The following is a 15,234-nucleotide window of genomic DNA, read 5'->3' on the forward strand; positions in this document are numbered from 1 at the left end:
ATGTATATGCCAAAAGCGGACGCCGCAGGGTGGATAACATCAAAAGAGACAGAATGGTATATCCATAGCATAATGAATGGGGGGAAAAAGAGAGACAAACACAATCACAGCTAACATCTGCAGAAACAGTCTCCTGAAAAGTAGCAGCATCCGCCTTCCCTGAAAAGGTAAATGGTTTTCTAAATCGTGGCCATATATCCTGTGCATGGTAATTACTTGCTAGATTTAGCTTGTAGAGTTATATAATATGAGATGTTGTTTGAGAACAAAGCGGCATCCCAGAATTCAGGGAACATGGGCAGTTGGGAACCAAGTGATAATTTCAGAGACACAGTTTAAAAATAAGGGTCGTTCATTTAAGACAGAGATTAGATTTTTTTCTGTCAGAGGATCATGAGTCTCTGGAACTCTCTTCCTCAAAGGCAGTGGAAACAGAGTTTTTGAACATATTTCAGGTAGATAGGGTCTTGATGAACGAGGGGGTGAAGGGTTTATGGGGTAGGCAGGAATGTAGGATTGAAGTTATAATCAGATAGGCCATGGTCTTATGAAATGAAAGAGCAGGCTTGAGGGGTCGAATGGCTGACTCCTACTCCTAATATGCAAGAAAAGAAAAGAAAAAGAAAATTAAGTTGGGAGTTTGGACAGTATTCCAGAGCACCACCTGGTGCAAAAGTGTGTACACACTGTGATAGTTGACACTGTATATTTGAATGAGAAACATAGTCAGTTACAATGGCAAATACTGATTCACCAGTAATATAACAAAGCAAGGTTTGTAGTCAGGAAGTAAGATTATCACGCACATGCATGCACTGAATATAATTTTATTCTATTTTCACTCTGCTTCCCCTCTACTGGTAAGGGCAGTGGTATCTGGCAGAAAGCCTTCCCTCTGCTGACTTAGTGAATACATTGTTGACTGCAGTCGTGAATTCTGAATGGTATGAAGCGCACAGATTCAGAATAATTTACTTTCAGTTTTCCTCAATAACATGGGCTCTGAAAAGGCAGATAAGGGGAGGTAGGAGGAAAAATCCATCCATACTCTTGGTTCCCGACTCTTTTGTAATAACCCATGCTGCAAGTCCGGTTGTCAGAAGGGAACAAAACTGAGCTTGTGCATCATTATGCAGCCTGCTGGCACTGTTCATGCAAACAATGATCTTAGATGATTGATTTCATTTTTGATTTTGATTTGATTTATTGTCACATGTACCGAAGTACAGTGAAAAGTATTTTTCAGCAGCCGAGGAAATGTACACAGTACGTACATAATAGAAAAAAAAGAATAATCAACAGAGAACATTGACAAATGGTACATCGACAAACAGTGATTGGTCACAGTGTGGAACAAGGGGCCAAACAAAGCAAGAGCAGCATAGGGAATCGTGAATAGTGTTCTTACAGGGAACAGATCAGTCCGAGGGGGAGTCGTTGAGGAGTCTTATAGCTGTGGGGAAGAAACTGTCTGGAAGTGAGGGTCTTCAGACTTCTATACCTTCTGCCTGATGGAAGGGTCTGGAAGAAGGCAATGCCTGGATGGGAGGCGTCTCTGATAATTCAGTCTGCCTTCCTGAGGCAGCAGCATGGTGACACAGTGGTTAGCACTGCTGCCTCACAGCACCAGTACCCGTGTTCGATTCCAGCCCTGAGTGACTATCTGTGTGAAGTTTGCACTTTCTCCCGGTGTCTGTGTGGGTTTCCTCCGGGTGCTCCAATTTCCTCCCACAGTCCAAAGATGTGCAGGTGGATTGGCCATGATAAATTGCCCCATAATGTCCAAAAAGGATAGGTGGGGTTACTGGGATAGGGTGGATGTGTGGGCGTATATAGAGTATTCTTTCCGAGCATCGGTGCAGACTCTATGCCTCCTTATTCACTGTAGGGATTCTATGACTCGGTGAGGCACGAAGAGACTGTCATCTATATTCTAGGAGGGAGAAAGTTGGAGGAAGCAAATAACTCAAATTAAGTTCCACACTATCAGTATTTCCATTAGCTCTGGCCACTGGATTCAAAAGGACACAGATAATGTGTTTAAAATATTCCCAGTTAAAAATATAAATGCACTTTACCTGGTGCGATATTTTCCGCATTCTCTGCACCCGAAATCATATGTTCCTAAACCAAAACACAAAATTAAGATTCTCAGCTGTGAAGCAGTGTGCAAATTTAAATTATAGCAATTCAAATCCAACAAGATAATTCAGCAATGTCATCAAATCGACGAAGAATCACTCTCAGACCTGATCACCGCTTCCCCATGGATAATGATGAGGATGTGTGATCTGTAAAACAGAACACAGTTAATGCATATTACACAAACATTCCTTTTTTAAGCAGAAACCAAGTGTTTACGATGACACTAATATCACTCTGATTTCAGTGAATTACATACATAGCTAAAAAATTTAAATATGCGTACTTTCAACAGCACAACTACAAAGTTTTGTCTGAGCATGGTCATTTTTGAAGAGAGCATTCAAATTATACAACACTGGGTTTAGTACCCTCTATACTCAATCTTCCAACTTTTCATTTCCCATTGTGCAAGGCATGTGCCAAGAATGCTGAAGCTAAAATACAGTCCACCATACCAGATTGATAACAGTCCTAATTTTCAAGATTTTCTTTAGATTTACATTATATCTTTAGGAATGCCACAGGCATTTGACGCTTCCCTGAAACTAAAGCATTAAATATCCCTCAATAAGGAATTAACATATGTTGTGTTTGTTTCTCTTCCAGCTTCTTTTTCCCTTTCCTGGAAACAAAAGGCTTATATTGCTTGCCGTTTCAAACATAGCAACAATTCTGCAGTAACATTAATTCTTCATATCAGCCAAGATGAAGTGTATTCAAATTGTGAGTGAGGGGTGGAGAAAGTCTCACAGACAAGCCCAATCTTGCCCTAACCCAATATCTGTGAAATGTGCAACATGGTCTCTGATCAAGAGCAGAATCAAGATTCTACACTGATTTTCTTTCCCTAGCTCAGGGCCACTGATTAAGGGCAGCATTCTTACTGTTAAAAACCTGCACACAAACTTGGTGACCTTCTAGGTTCACAAAGTAACACTAAACAAACACCTATTTGAGACAGTTTTTCAGGCCAATATATTATTCAACCATCAACAGAATGGGCCACGTTAGATGTAGCAAAGAGTCTAACATTAGCCAAATAAAAAATCTAATGGTTAGAGAACATCTAGCCATTCTTGATAGAATTCAATATTAGGATGACCAATAAATAGCACTGGGAGTGTGCTCAGAAAATTATTTGGTGGAATACAAGACCAGTACATACCTTAAAAAGGCAAGAATGCTACTCAATAATAGGAGAACATTCATAAACAAGGGAAGTGAGGTATAGTATAGAACTAAAATGGAATGGTTTACAAAAGGAATCTTGGGAGATTGCAAGCACTGGAAGAGTATAAAGAACAGCAAAGGGATACAAAAGAACAGAACTGCAAAAGGAAATGCAAGAAATGGCTTCTGAGATATATCAAGGAAAACAGTTTTTATACTGAGAAAGCTAAAAGAGGGTGGTTAAGAGTAATGACAGACACAGATGACATTGTAATTAGAAATCAGGAAATAGAAGACTTACTAAACAACTATTTTACATTGGATGAGGTTCCAGTGATACAAGAAAAACGAGAAGTAAATCATGCGATGGAACTGGCTAGATTTAATGCGAATAAAAATGAAGTATTGGAGAAACCAAGGCGATTGAAGACACCTCAGGAAGGATATTTTGGCCTTGGAGTGAGTGTAGCCCGGATTCACTGGAATGATACCGGGGCTAAAAGATTAAATTAGGTTAGAGCACAGCTGGAATTCTATCTACAATTCTGGTCACCACATTACAGAAAGGACATCACTGCTCTGGAGAGTGTGCAGAGAAGATTTGCAAGATTGTTATTAGAGCTGGAAAACTGCAATAATGAGGAGGGATTGGATAGGCTAGGGTTGTTTTGCTTAGAGCAGAGAAGGTTAAGGGGTGACGTAATAATTGAGGTGTACAAAATTATGAGGGGCCTAGACAGGGTGGACAAGAACTATTTGTTTCTCCTAACTGAGAGGTCAATTACCTGGGGATAAGATTTAAGTAGATTGGCAAAAGGATTAGAGGGGACATGTGTGGAACCTTTTTCACCCAGAAGATGGTGGCCATCTGGAATTCACTACTTAATAATAGGAGACCATTCATAAACAAGTGAAGTGAGATATAGCATAGGTAGTTGAGGCTGAAATGCTCAACTCATTTAAAAGGTACCTGGATCTGTATCTGAAGTGCTGTAACCTGCAAGGCTACGGGCCAGGTGCTGGAAAATGGGATCAAAATGTGTAGCTAGTTTCATTTTGTGGCCGGCGTAGAAAGATGGACTGACTGTCCTCTTTTTGCATCATAATGGTCCCTTGGTTCTATTATGAGGGCAGATTGTGTAAATTAAACTTAAAATTTCTTGAATACATAAGATTACGGGTGATGTAATTAAAGGCATTAGGGGCTGGTTTAGCACAGTAGGGGCTGGTTTAGCACAGTGGGCTAAACAACTGGGTTGTAATGCAGAACCAGGCCAGCAGCTCGAATTCAATTCCCGTACCGGCCTCCCCGAACAGGTGCCGGAATGTGGCGACTAGGGGCTTTTCACAGTAACTTCATTGAAGCCTACTGGTGACAATAAGCGATTATTATTATATTATTATTGATATGAATAGATAGAAAGCATGTCCTTGCCACTTCAGGAAGCACTATTTCACATAAAGTGTAGTGGAAATCTGGAACTCTCTCTCCTCCAAAGGTGCTGTTGCAGCTGGGGAATCAACTGAGATGAAGTTAAGGTACAAAATAGCTATGACCTAACCGAATGTTGGAACCACCTTAAGGGGTTGAATGGCCTTCTTCTGTTTCTACACCACAGTTACGTATTGGTCATTCGCTCATTCAAAAGTACATTGTTTGCAACTACTCAATGAACTTAAGCATTGAAGTTTCTTTATTCAGTTACAACTAATATAGAAATCATGCCTTCTTCTCATACAAAAGCAATCCTTTTCACATACAGTATGTAAAAAAGGCGGCCATTTACGAGTGCTAAACCATCTTTAAAAGAAAAACTGGACCGGTAGCTGCCTATTTCTGTGCTGAACAGAATCATTTCTCCAACTCAAAACAGAACGACAAACAGCAAGTAGTATGGGGTGACGTCTTGAGAAAATGAATACACCAGAGATTAAAAAAAGAAAAGTCACAAACACACGATAGGTCAGCATCGGAAAGAGAAAGGTAAGTACATTTTATGGCCGTAACCATTCCTCTCCATAAGGCCCTTTTTCAGAACAGGTACCAACGGATGGTTTCAGACAAAACATTATACTTTATCTTGTAATAAATTTATTTCCAAAATAAAGTTACACTGCAAATTCTAACACACCTCAGCCAATGCCAATATTTTCAATGGAACCATTTTCCTCACTATAAACAAAATTAGAAATTCAAACGTTTTAAAGAATAAAGAAAGACTCACTACATGACGTCCACATTCAATTGTAACCAGTTTGTGACATTTCTTGTGGACCAGAAGCTTACAGTTGATGCATTTATAGCCTTGACGACCTAGGCCCCAGATCCGATCAGTACAAAATGCACAGTGTGCACGCTGTGAAGGAGAGAGCAAGAAAATAAACTTAATTAAGGGTTTAATGTTCAGCACAAACCAAACTCTTTGGTTATAGTAATTTTTCATTAAAACACAACAAATCTTCCTGCTCATACTCTAAAATAACATGTATACTTTTTATAAGACTAGAAATTTAGGCCACTGTTTTGGACTTGAAAGTGAGAAGGAGCATGAGAGGGAAGTGAGGAAATATTTCACCCAATTCCTGCAACCGATGGAAATGTAGCGAATATGGGAGCACACCTATCTGCTTCTGGTCTTGCCCCCATTCCCCTCATCTATTCTGGACTCTCAAGTGCTTTCTATTCCCATAGTCTTCCCCTTTGTTCTAGGGAACTATCTTTTCTTCATTGTGTCTGTGCACAGTGGTGGCAACATGCTGTGCATTATGAAATATCCTGTTCTCTAAAAACTTTGGAGGTTCACTTTGTCCTTTTATTGTGCATGGGTTGCAGATTCTTACATAAATCAAGGGTCTGGGCAGGCCTTTTCTGCAAAGAGATATGATATAACCTATGAAGAATTTAATAAGATGTGCTGAACTACAACCTTGTACAAGCCCAAACAAGGTTTTGGACAGAATCAGAAAATGAAGAATGATAGCAAAGCTATGTGTCATGGAGAAAGGGCAGGTGTAAGTACTTTGATCAGAAAGTGCCCATTCCTGGACAAGTCTCAGTATTAATTTCTCAAACGATCCATTTAGAGAGTCCTTCATTAATGAACCATGGAATTTAGCTCCTGTATATGTGCTGTATAAATTCTGATCTCAAGATTTTATGACTACTTGTGATTGGTATTAATTGCTGCTGAACCCTGCTGCTGTCCCTAGTAATTGCACAGAACTAGCTTTAATCCAGGTTTCACCTCATTTGTGAGCACCTGATGATAGGTGTCAAAAATGGAACAAGTATTACATTCCCTGGCACTGACCTTGATGAACACATTGAAACAAAAAGGTAACAGTTGTTCTCACTCTGTTGAATCTTTTGGCTTGGAAAGTATGTCCATTTACACAATACAGCTTTCTCCAGCGCCGAGCACCCCGTCGGTAAATAGACTCTGCAAAAATGATTAAAAAACTGAAACAAAATAAAACAAACTGGAGACATGGTTACAACCTAGTTACATGAACAAATTAAACTGTATGATTATTCTTTTATATCCCAGGAAAGTGATAAATCTTGAAATACAAAAATATTCATCAGCATTGATTATTCAGTGTATAGATCGCAGGGCCAAACTGGGCCTATCGCAACACTAATTTGTCATCCGCCTGAACTCAACTTAACTGATTGATTGATAATTATTGTCACATGTACCGACGTACAGTGAAAAGTATTTTTCTGAGGCAAAGGGAACGTACACAGTACGTACATAGTAGACAAAAGAATAAATCGACAGAGCACATTGACAAATGGTACATCAACAAATAGTGATTGTGGAACAGGGGCCAAACAAGAGCAGCATAGGGCGTCGTGAATAGTGTTCTTACAGGGAACAGATCAGTCAAGGGAGAGCGGTTGAGGAGTCTACTAGCTGTGGGGAAGAAGCTGCTCCTATGTCTGGATGTGCGGGTCCTCATACTTCTCTATCTTCTGCCTGATGGAAGGGTCTGGAAGAGGGCAATGCCTGGCTGTGAGGGGACTCTAACAATGCTGTCTGCCTTCCTGAGGCAGCGGGAGGTATAGACAGAATCAATGGAAGGGCAAGCTTGTGTGATACGTTGGGCTCAGTGCACCATACTCTGCAGTTTCTTGCAATCTTGGACTGAGCAGTTGCCATACCAGGCTGTGATGCAGCCGGATAGGATGCTCTCCATGGCACATCTTAGTGCATCAGGAAAACCAGATGCAACTTGGACTTTTCAGCCAAAGCAGAAGTCAACTGACAAGCAACCTTAGAGGTAAACGGTAAATCGTGAGCTCTACTTAAGCAGGACAAACCAATTCAAATTAGCAAAGTCCAAATTTAGAAAAATTACAAGGCGTAGTTCTTTACATTCAGGGTAGTCAAAATTTTGAATGGAGTTCTTCACACATTAATGGACGCTACATTCTTGCTATCATTGAAAATATGGATGGGCATTATGATCAGAGTAATGCAATTCTTCCCGGATGAATAAGTTGTCGTGGGCTGAACCCTCTTGGTAGTCAAAGTCGTAATGGCTACTGAAGCAAAATTTAACCCATTTTTAGAGCTGAACTAGGAACCACAAAACTACATTCCAATTTGTTCAGGAACCAAACATGAGGTTACTGAGTCTGTCATATAATTAACAAAAAATGTGATACAGTTTTGTTACAAATATATGTGAGCTGTTACAATCTTGTCAAAATAGGAGTCTCATGAACATCCATCGACACAATGGTATCTGCAGTGAAAAGTAAACCATATTAATGATCGCACCAGAAAAGTGGGAAAATGAATTTCCACATGATCTGCTAAAGTTTATGTTGGACAACTTTATCCAGAGCTATTCGTTTTTTTAAAAAACTGCAGGCAGAATAAAATATCAGTCTGATGCGACAGGTTTTTTTTTTATTGGTCTGTCTAGGCGACACACACACGATTATGCACTGGAGGCAGACTAGCATTTTCACACATTTTAAGAATTTCTTCAGCAAGCTCTCCAAATCAAGACTTCCCACAAAACCATTTGTACAGATTAGTCAAGAATTACAATTTGAAAGGTGACCTGTTTTATGATATTTATAACTTATGAAAATGCATAGAAATTATCCCAGATATGATCCTCGGTCTAAGCTGTGATAGTGATAGGGCACAGTGTAGTCGGTCTTCACTGTGCATGGGAGGGGAGAAAACATAAGCTAACCAGAGGTTCCTGCTCTGAATTGGAAACCACTGATTTCTACCGAGGGCCCAGAACCAGCAAATCTGGTTGTAATGCCTCCCACAATTAAGTGACCTGCAACATTGGCTGTGCGATTCGCTCTCTTAAGGAAGGGAAAAAAATCAGTGAAAAATCATCAATATTCAATGGGACTTGGCTAATAATTGATTTTATGAATTCACGGTGCAAATAGACACCAGAGAAAGCAGTCAAAACACAAAGGAAAATTAGAAATACTTACTGTCTTCCCCAGGACAGGGCATTCCTGGTTGTTCTGGTATACAGGGAAACACTGTGAAGATGAAAATCAAGTCAATATCAGAGGCACATATCGTGTTGATTATACATAAATGCTCAATTAGGCAGTCTAGCGTGATGATGTGGTGGTTCAGGGGCCAATGCTCCATGTCACAGGGTAGTTCAATGAGATATCTTAACTTCTTTATCTGACCAGCTCTTACATTAAATATTTAGGAGCTAATCCTACTTCACTTTCAATTTGTACAAATAGTTTAGCACATCCTACTCCTAGATTTTGGAGGAGGGTGTAACACAGTCACTGAATTTTGGGGCTGTGATTCAGTAAGTGTGAAACATACTCAGCATGTAATGTGATGAAGCTGTGTAACAGATGGTGGTGGTGGTGGTGGTGAGGGGAAGGGGGGGGGGTTGCTGAGAGGGGAGAATGCAAAACCTCTAATATTCATATGCAGCAATATCACAAACAAATTTGCTAAGATTTCTTCTATTAACTATTTCTAATGAAATCTTAATACTTGTCATTAAAAAAATCGGTGATTTTTCTAGAAATATCAGATAAAATATCCAGAATCTTGGGGGAGGAGCTTACAAAGGCTGAGTCACCAAATTCTTATCCCAAGAAAACATGTCTGTGTTCTCCAAATATGAAAGGCCCAGGATTTAATTTATTTGTGTTTGATCTTTGCTGCCTTGAGTATGAGTAGTACATTAACATATATCTGCTGATCTGTCACACATTTACAATTATGAATGCTTCTTAATTGCATTCCCCACACAAGAACTTCCTATTCTCCGCTGAAAAATGGAAATCTGAAGAACAGATCGGTGTCCTTCATACACATCATTTATTGACGAGTGGCAGCATACATGACTGGAGCAGGTAGCAGGTACAAGGATTCACACAAGAGGAAAACAAACATAATTTGGAACTCTAAACTCAAGGGGAACCTGTCTGGATCCTAGTTTCTAGGATTGGTCTATGCACTACCTTCCTGTAATGGGGTATGTTCCACATAAAACTTGCATTATGCAGTACTTTTAAATGCAGAAAACATCCAAAGGCATTCCATAAAACATATCACAAATCCTGATTGTTCATTACAGAAAAGGCCAACATTAAAGCAATATAATTCTGGGCAGCAGGGTGGTGCAGTGGTTAGCACTGCTGCCTCACGGCGCCGAGGTCCCAGGTTCAATCCTGCCCATGTGGAGTTTGCACATTCTCCCCGTGTTTGCATGGGTTTCGCCCCCACAACCCAAAGATGTGCAGGCTAGGTCGATTGGCCATGCTAAATGCCCCTTAATTCTAAAAAATTAATTGGGTACTCTAAATTTTAAAAAAAATAAAGTGAGATAATTCATCTGTGGTAACACAACGTCAAACCCAGGAGTCAGCAATCACATTGAACAGAAGATTGTCTTACAGCACAGAAAGAAGTCATTCAACTTATTATATCTGTGCAATCACTTTGCTTAGATTGCCCCACTCTCTCTCCACAGCCCTGTAACCTTGCGTCCACTTTCTTACAGTTCAAAGAACAAAGAAAAGTACTGCACAGAAACAGGCCCTTCGGACATACAAGCCTGCGCCGAACATGCTGCCCGTCTAAACTCAAATCTTCCACACTTTCGGGGTCCGTATCCCTCTATTCCCATCCTTTTCATGTATTTGTCAAGATGCCCCTTAAACGTCACTATAATCCCTGCTTCCACCACCTCCGAGTTCCAGGCACCCACTACCCTCTGTGTAAAAAAAACTTGCCTTGCACATCTCCTCTATACCTTGCCCCTCGCACCTGAAACCTATGCCCCCTAGTAATTGACCCCTCTACCCTGGGGAAAAGCCTCTGACTATCCACTCTGTCTGTGCCACTCATAATTTTGTAGACCTCTATCAGATCGCCCCTCAGCCTCCTTGGTTCCAGTGAGAACAAACCAAGTTTATTCCACCTCTGCTCACAGCTAAAGCTCTCCATACCAGGCAAGATCCTGGTAAATCTCTTCTGCACCCCCTCTAAAACCTCCACATTCTTCTGGTAGTGGGGCAACCAGAATTGAACACTATACTCCAAGTGTGGCCTAACTAAGGTTCTATACGGCTTCTGGTGGCGGCAATGCGGAGCTAAGCCGCACGTTCGGCAGCACCGCTGTTTTTGGACTTTCGGGCTCTTTTAAGAGCCCGCAACGGCGCTGTTTCAACTTTTCCCCGGGGGGAAACACAGCTAGTGTGCCCAGCGGCCAGTGGATGGACTGGACTCTCAGTGGAGCAGTCCAAAACTCGGTTTTACCTCAGAGAACGGCGAGAGGCAGAAAAGGCAAGATGGCAGCGGGCGGGGAAGCAGCAGCAGCGTGGCAGCAGTGGGCGCGGGAGCAGCAGGAGCTGCTTCAGCGCTCCTTCAAGGAGCTCAAAGCCGCGATTTTGGAGCCGTTTAAGGCCTCGCTGGACAAGCTGGTGGCGACTCAGACGGCTCAGGCCGTGGAGATTCGGGAGCTGCGGCACATGGCTTCGGAGAATGAGGATGAGCTTTTGGGCCTGGCAGTGAAAGTGGAGTCGCACGAGGCACTGCATAAGAAATGGCAGGCGAGGATAGAGGAGATGGAGAACCGCTCCCGCCGAAGGAATCTACAGGTTTTGGGCCTCCCGGAGGGGCTGGAAGGTTCGGATTTGGCAGCCTATGTGGTCCTAATGTTGAACTCGCTGATGGGTGCGGGGTCATTTCGTGGTCCCCTGGAGCTGGAAGGCGCCCATTGAGTACTGCAGCGGAAGCGCAGGCCGAACAAACCGCACAGGGTGGTGCTGGTCCGTTTTCACCGCTTGGTTGACCGTGAGCGCGTGTTGAGGTGGGCAAAGGAGAGGAGCAGCAGGTGAGAGAACACGGACGTTCGGATTTTTCAGGACTGGAGCGCGGAGGTGGCGAGGAGAAGAGCTGGCTTCAATCGAGCGAAGGGAGTGCGCCACAGGAAGTGGGTGAAGTTTGGCCTTCTACAGCCGGCTAGCCTCTGGGTCACGTACAAGGACCGCCAGCTCTATTTTGACTCTCCGGAGGACGCCTGGGCTTTTGTCCAGGCTGAAAACTTGGGCTCGAACTGAGGCCTGGAGGGCTGGGGGGAAATGTACTTTGTTTGGAGGCTTTGCCCTCTTAGGTATCCTTTCGCCTATATTGGCTGTGTTTGCTGATGGTTGTTTCCGGTTTGTTTTCGCTGTTTTCGCTGTTTTCGGTTATGGTTATTTGGGTTCATTCGGTGTTTTTTGGGGCTGTTGGTTATTTATTGTGGTGCTTTGTTTTGTTTTTTCCACTGGTGGGTTGGGGAGCAGGTTGGTGCCCTGATTGGCCATGTGTCCGTCTTTTTCCAGCGTGTTGGGTCGAGGGGCTTTCTTCCCGCGCCGGAGGAATTGGGGGCGGGGCCGGCGTTGGTAGGGAAGGATTGGTAGCTGTGTAGCATCTGGGGGGGTTGTCATGGTTATGGCGGGAGTAGCCGGGGTCAACAGAAGTCAGCTGACTCACGGAAGCATAGTGTTGGAGGTAACGCAGCTGGGGGGGCCCTAGCTTTTGGGGGGGGGGGGGGGGGGGGGGGGGGGTTGTTGCTGCAGGACTGTGAGGGAATGGATGGTGAAAGGGGGGGGTCTGCCACCATGGGGAGCGGGCTTGGGAGGTTCCCTGGGCACGTGGCGGGTTGAGGAAGGGCTATGGCTGATCGGCGCAGAGGGAAAGGGAAGGCCCCTTGGGTTCGGTTGGTCGCATGGAATGTGAGGGGGCTGAATGGTCCGGTGAAGCGATCCCGGGTCTTGGCTCACTTGAGGGGGCTGGGAGGGGGCTGGGAGCGGATGTGGCTATGCTCCAGGAGACGCACCTCAGGGTTACGGATCAGGTGAGGCTAAGAAAAAGATGGGTGTTTCACTCGGGGCTTGATGCAAAGAACCGTGGGGTGCCAATTCTGGTGGGTAAGAGCCTGTCGTTCGTTGTGTCCAAAGTGGTGGCGGATAGTGCAGGTCGATATGTGATGGTGAGTGGGAGACTTCAGGGGGAGCGGGTGGTCTTGGTGAATGTTTATGCCCCCAACTGGGATGATGCGCACTTCATGCGGCGTATGCTGGGCCTGATCCCGGACCCGGAGACAGGAGGATTGATTCTGGGTGGGGACTTTAACACGGTACTAGATCCGGCTCTGGATCACTCGAAGTCTAGGACGGGCAGGAAGCTGGCAGCGGCCTCGGTGCTGAGGGGGTTCATGGATCAGATGGGAGGGGTGGACCCTTGGAGGTTTTTGGAGCCGGGGGGGTAGGGAGTTCTCCTTTTTCTCCCATGTTCATAAGGCGTATTCCCGGATTGACTTTTTCGTGCTTAGCAGGGCGCTGATCCCGAGAGTGGTGGGGACGGAGTATTCGGCGATAGCCATTTCTGATCATGCTCCACATTTGGTGGACCTGGAGCTGGGGGAGGGGAAGGATCAGCACCCGCTGTGGAGGTTGGATGTGGGGCTTTTAGCAGAGGAAGAAGTGTGCGGGCGGATCCGTAGGGGTATAGAGGGGTATCTGGAAACCAATGACAACGGGGAGGTGCAGGTTGGGATGGTTTGGGAAGCACTAAAGGCAGTGGTTAGAGGGGAGCTCATATCTATTCGGGCGCACATGGAGAGGGGGGGGGGGGGGGGGGGGGGGGAGAGAGAGAAGAGGGTCGAGAGGGAGAGGCTAGTGGAGGAGATGGTCAGGGTGGACAGGAGATATGCAGACACCCCGAAGGAGGGGCTTCTGAGGGAGGGGCTTCTGAGGAAGCGGCGCAGTCTCCAGGCGGAGTTCGACATTTTTTTTTTTAAAATAATTTTTATTGAGAAATTTTGATTTTATACAACAATAACGCACCTTAGTAAAATACCGAAAATAACAATAATATTAACAATCATATACATTCGCCCCATCCCCATGAACAACCCAGCATTTTAACAACAACGTAAATTAACACACTATAAAGTTACAGAATAAACACTACAATAATGCACCCCCCCCGGGTTGCTGCTGCTATTGACCCAGTTACCTATCTCTGAGCCAGGAAGTCCAGAAAAGGCTGCCATCGTTTATAGAACCCTTGTATTGATCCTCTCAGGGCAAATTTGACCTTTTCCAATTTTATAAATCCCGCCATGTCACTGATCCAGGTCTCCACGCTTGGGGGCCTTGCATCCTTCCATTGTAACAGAATCCTTCGACGGGCTACTAGGGACGCAAAGGCCAGGACACCGGCCTCTTTCGCCTCCTGCACTCCTGGCTCCACCCCAACCCCAAAAATCGCGAGTCCCCACCCTGGTTTGACCCTGGATCCAACCACCCTCGACACCGTCCCCGCCACCCCCTTCCAGAATTCTTCCAGTGCTGGGTATGCCCAGAACATATGGGCGTGGTTCGCAGGACTCCCCGAACATCTGGTGCACCTGTCCTCACCCCCGAAGAACCTACTCATCCTAGTCCCGGACATGCGGACCCGGTGCAGCACCTTAAATTGGATGAGACTAAGCCTCGCACATGAGGAGGAAGAGTTGACTCTCTCCAAGGCCTCCGCCCAAGTCCTGTCCTCTATCTGCTCCCCGAGTTCCTCCTCCCATTTAGCCTTCAGCTCCTCCACTGATGACTCCTCCACCTCCTGCATTACCTTATAGATGTCAGACACCTTCCCCTCTCCTACCCACACCCCCGAAAGCACTCTGTCCATCGTCCCCTGCGAGGGCAGCAAAGGGAATCCCTCTACCTGTCGCCTAGCAAACGCCTTTACCTGCACGTATCTGAACATGTTCCCCTGGGGAAGGCCAAATTTATCTTCCAGTTCCCCCAGGCCCGCAAACCTCCCGCCAATAAACAGGTCCCTCAGTTTGCTGATGCCCGCCCTTTGCCATCCCCTGAATCCCCCATCCGTGTTCCCCGGGATGAACCGATGGTTGCCACCCAGTGGAGCCTCCATCGAGCCCCCTGTTTCCCCCCGATGCCGTCTCCACTGTCCCCAGATTCTTAGGGTCGCCGCCACCACCGGGCTCGTGGTAACCCTCTTGGGGGAGAGCGGCAACGGTGCCGTTACCATGGCACCCAGGCTCGTACCTCTACATGACGCCATCTCCATTCTTTTCCACACCGCCCCTCCCCCCTCCATCACCCATTTACGCACCATTGACACATTGGCTGCCCAATAGTACCCCAGAAGGTTGGGCAGCGCCAGCCCGCCTCTATCCCTTCCTCGCTCCAGGAACACCCTCCTCACTCTCGGAGTCCCATGTGCCCACACAAAGCTCAGAATACTGCCGGTCACTCTCCTAAAGAAGGCCCTGGGGATAAATATGGGCAGGCACTGAAAAAGGAACAAGAACCTCGGAAGCACTGTCATTTTGACGGACTGCACCCTCCCCGCCAACGACAATGGCAGCATGTCCCACCTCCTGAAC

The 15,234-nt window shown here is 45.0% G+C and overlaps 1 protein-coding gene across 1 annotated transcript in view; it reads right to left on the bottom strand.

The window, feature by feature from the left end:
• Positions 1 to 15,234, bottom strand: part of prkci (protein kinase C, iota) — a 179,209-nt gene that overhangs the window by 60,079 nt on the left and 103,896 nt on the right. The window contains exons 4-8 of the mRNA XM_038817458.1: positions 8,789 to 8,839; positions 6,670 to 6,755; positions 5,541 to 5,672; positions 2,250 to 2,291; positions 2,079 to 2,124 (exon numbers count right to left, since the gene is read on the bottom strand). Of these exons, the coding sequence (XP_038673386.1) occupies positions 2,079 to 2,124; positions 2,250 to 2,291; positions 5,541 to 5,672; positions 6,670 to 6,755; positions 8,789 to 8,839 (357 nt within the window). The remainder of the gene's footprint in view (positions 1 to 2,078; positions 2,125 to 2,249; positions 2,292 to 5,540; positions 5,673 to 6,669; positions 6,756 to 8,788; positions 8,840 to 15,234) is intronic.

Source organism: Scyliorhinus canicula, chromosome 13 (genome assembly GCF_902713615.1).
Source record: "Scyliorhinus canicula chromosome 13, sScyCan1.1, whole genome shotgun sequence".
NCBI classification, from domain to species: Eukaryota; Metazoa; Chordata; class Chondrichthyes; order Carcharhiniformes; family Scyliorhinidae; genus Scyliorhinus; species Scyliorhinus canicula.